This window comes from Lonchura striata, unplaced genomic scaffold (assembly GCF_046129695.1).
Source record: "Lonchura striata isolate bLonStr1 unplaced genomic scaffold, bLonStr1.mat Scaffold_127, whole genome shotgun sequence".
NCBI classification, from domain to species: Eukaryota; Metazoa; Chordata; class Aves; order Passeriformes; family Estrildidae; genus Lonchura; species Lonchura striata.
In genome coordinates this window covers 192978-196328 of record NW_027461091.1, presented here as the reverse complement: position 1 = coordinate 196328, position 3351 = coordinate 192978, and the positions used below count along the sequence as shown (strand labels likewise).

Below are 3351 nucleotides of genomic sequence, written 5' to 3'. Positions count from 1 at the left end.
AGAGATCAATCCATCTTGACATTGGGAGTGCAAAGATATGGAGAACACTGCCTGAAATCCCCAAAGAACCCACAAATCCTTCAGAATATGTCCCCAAACTATAATTTCCATCTCTAATACCTATTTAAGTGTTGGATTTTGGGAATCTCTGAATAATTAATTTCTTTTAAGACCTATTTCAGGTGTTTTAATTGATAAAGACATATCTGAAGAACATTAGGGCCAAACCAAAAAGATAACCAGTCAGGTGTCTTCCCAACATGGATCACAGGGAATGTGGGTCAACAGGCCTGTACCCAACATGGGTCTTTCCATGGGAGATAAGGCTGGTGCAGTGTAGAAAGCTCTTCCTGCAGTTGGGGGACTCACAGGGCTTCCTTTACTAGTGCGTCCGTTGGTGTTTGGTCAAGTGAGAGCTCTGGGTGAAGCTCTTCCCACACCGGGGACACTCGTAGGGCCTCTCCCTGGTGTGGATGCGCCGGTGTTTGACAAGGGAGGAGTTGCACTTGCAGCCCTTCCCACAGTCGGGGCAGCGGAAGGGTCTCTCCTCTGTGTGAATCCGCTGATGGCAGAGGAGATTTGAGCTGGTCTTAAACTTCTTCTGACACTCGGGACACTCAAAGGGCCTCTCCACAGTGTGGATCATTTGGTGGATGATCAGTTTGGACCTCTGGCTGAAGCCCTTCCCACATTGCTCACACTCGTGTGGCCCTTCCCCAGTGTAGGTGATCTGGTGGCAGATCAAGTGGGATCTTGTGCTGAAGCTCTTCCCACATTCCCACACTCATAGGGCCTCTCCCTGGTGTGGATGCGCTGGTGCCTGATGAGGGTGGAGTTGTGCTTGAAGCCATTACCGCATTCGGGGCAGCGGAAGGGCCTCTCATCTGTGTGTATCCGCTGGTGCAGAAGGAGATTGGAGCTGGTGTGAAACCTCTTCTGACACTCGTGACACTCATAGGGTCTCTCCCCAGTGTGGATGCGCTGGTGGATGATGAGTTGGGAGCTCCAGCTGAAGCCCTTCCCACACTCCCCACACTTGTAGGGCCATTCCCCGGTGTGGATCATCTGGTGGCAGATCAAGGTGTTGCTCTTCCTGAAGCTCTTCCCACATTCCAAGCACTTGTAGGGCTTCTCCCTATCATGGTTCTGCTCAGGGACCACCAGCTCCAAGCTCTGGCTGAAGCTCTGCCCACCTTCCTGACCCAGAGTGGGTCTTTCCTCCTCAGAGCATCCTGGGCTGGGCTTACAGCCTTTCCTCCTGTGAGATCTCCAGGGATTTTCCTCCCTGTTGGATTCCTGCACTGTGGAGTTGCTCACAACTGCATCTTCCATGAGGTTCTGCTGCAGGGATTTGTCTTTCCTGGTCTCCATCCGCAGCTCCTGCTCTGGGGGAGGAAGGACAGGGAGAGGATGGGATTTGCCTCCATGCCAGAGGGAAGGGCAAGGAGATCCCCCCCAGTGTGTCCCCGGCAGGAGGGCACCAGCAGCAGGGCTGTCCTGCAGGCGGGGGCTGTGCTGGGCTGGGAGATGGAGCAGGAGAGAGGGGGAAAGGGGCACTGACTTCCTCCTCACCTACTTTGGTGTCCCAGGGCATCTTCCTCTTCCTCGCAACCTTCTCGTCCATCTGGCAAACATTTGTGCATGGGAAATCCTGTTTTGGGAGGAAAACAAGGGATAAGCACAGTGAGTTTTGTAGTGGTTTGAAGGCAAACCAGGGGAGAGTCTAAGCCAGAATGACAATTGAATAAGAAAATTAAGATCAAGGCAATTATACAGAAACACTGGTTTGAACTCACAGAGTCAGGATATAACCTGACAACCCGTTGGTCAGGGTGGTGGTAGCAGTCTGATGAACTGGTGGCTGCAGTCCGGCTGGAGTGATGAACGTGATTCTGTCAAAGCAGTGATCCTGTAGAAGGGTCTGGTCTTCCTCTGAAGGTCCAGTGGTGGTTATGGAGCTCTTGTCCTCTGGGAATCCAGTAGACAAGGTGGTTGTGGTGTTGCAAGGGTGAGATTATATCCAGGCAGGAATGCTTGGTTCCTCCCCCTGGGCAGAGCATCCCACAATGGGATGATGTAATTTTATCATTCTTGCAGTGACACTCAATGGCCCATTAGCAGAAGATGGCCCCTGGAGGGCGTTATCAGGGCTGAGCCATGGAAGAGATAAAGAACACTGCCCCACCTGTTGATAACAGTTTATGGAGATGGTGACTGAAAACACTTTTGGTTACATCTGACACTGTAACCTGAAACAGTGAGGCAATCCCTACTCGGGGTGGGGGGTGAACACCACCCCCCTTACCCAAACTGGCTCAGGTGTAAAACCCCCACCCTGGGAAGGCCACGCACACAGGGGACAATGTCACACTTGCCCCGCTTCTAGGGAGATCTCTGTCCCTGTCACTCCCTTGCTCTCTCCCCTTTTCTCTTTCTTTGCATCTCTCTCTACCTCACATTTACTGTTCAATAAAATCCACTTTGGATTTGGTCTCCTGAGCTCCTTAATTGGAGCAGAGGCATCTCTCTAACAATTTTATTATCCAGATTGCAACATTATTTTGCACAGTGAGTTCAGGGCACTGTTGTCTGACCCCAAGTGCCTTTGACAACAGCCTTGTTCCCTCCTCTGAGGAGCTCGTGGCTCTTTCTGGAGGAGCTCTTGAAAACTTAGATGCAGCTTCCTCTGAGCAACTTTTGGAAGAACTTATGAGAAAAATGGCTGTTGTGAGTGGCCATTGTAAAGAAAATATTTTGTTGTCCTTCCCTGAAAAGTTTGTTAAAATCATTGAAGGAAAGGGAACAAATTATACCAACGAGACTGACAAGGATAATTCGCCACCCGGTGAGAAACACAAGGCTGCTAAAGTCCTACAAGAAGCCCAGCTCAAGTAGATAAATTCCCAAATTACTCCTGAATACACAGGCTTGGGGGGAGAATCATTATTTTCTTGGTCCCTGTAACCTTTGTGACAGCTACACAGAGCTTTCCCTTCCTTTAATAATCTGTATTGGGACAAATTTCGAGTTTTCTTTAATCAGAACCTGCCATCATCTGAGCAGGAGCTGTGCTGGAACTGATGAAATTTGGAATTGCCACAAAATTGCTTCTGTGGTTGGTTTATTAATGTTTGGGATTTGTTTGCATTTCCATTACAAGTAACGTGTGGGAAGAGCAAATCTTCCTCAAGGCATTTTATGGAGGGTTAAGTTTAATTTCTGCTGAGTTTGTTTTGTCCAGTGCCCAGGGGATGCTCAAGGGGTCTCTGGTTTTGGTTTGGCCCTAATTTTCTTCTGATTTGTCTTTACCACTTAAAAACACCTGAAAAATGGCTAAAAAGAGTATTGACC

The 3351-nt window shown here is 49.3% G+C and overlaps 1 protein-coding gene across 1 annotated transcript; it reads right to left on the bottom strand.

The window, feature by feature from the left end:
* Positions 1-319: 319 nt before the first annotated feature.
* Positions 320-1624, bottom strand: LOC110483532 (uncharacterized). Its single transcript, XM_077790617.1, has 3 exons — positions 1573-1624; positions 775-1385; positions 320-607 (listed from the first exon to the last, which is right to left on the bottom strand). Exons 1-3 carry the CDS (start codon positions 1622-1624, stop codon positions 383-385), a joined length of 888 nt encoding a protein of 295 aa, XP_077646743.1. The 3' UTR covers positions 320-382.
* Between the last annotated feature and the right edge of the window lie 1727 nt (positions 1625-3351).

What these genes read in the sequence shown, in the direction of transcription:
- LOC110483532 (XM_077790617.1), bottom strand. Translation starts at nt 1,624, where the DNA reads ATGGACGAGAAGGTTGCGAGGAAGAGGAAGATGCCCTGGGACACCAAA. An exon ending in GCCCTGGGACACCAAAGTAG is followed by an intron (nt 1,386 to 1,572) that starts GTGAGGAGGAAG and finishes TTCCTCCCCCAG; the next exon opens with AGCAGGAGCTGCGGATGGAG. An exon ending in GGCCCTATGAGTGTGGGAAT is followed by an intron (nt 608 to 774) that starts GTGGGAAGAGCT and finishes GAGTGTCCCGAG; the next exon opens with TGTCAGAAGAAGTTTAAGAC.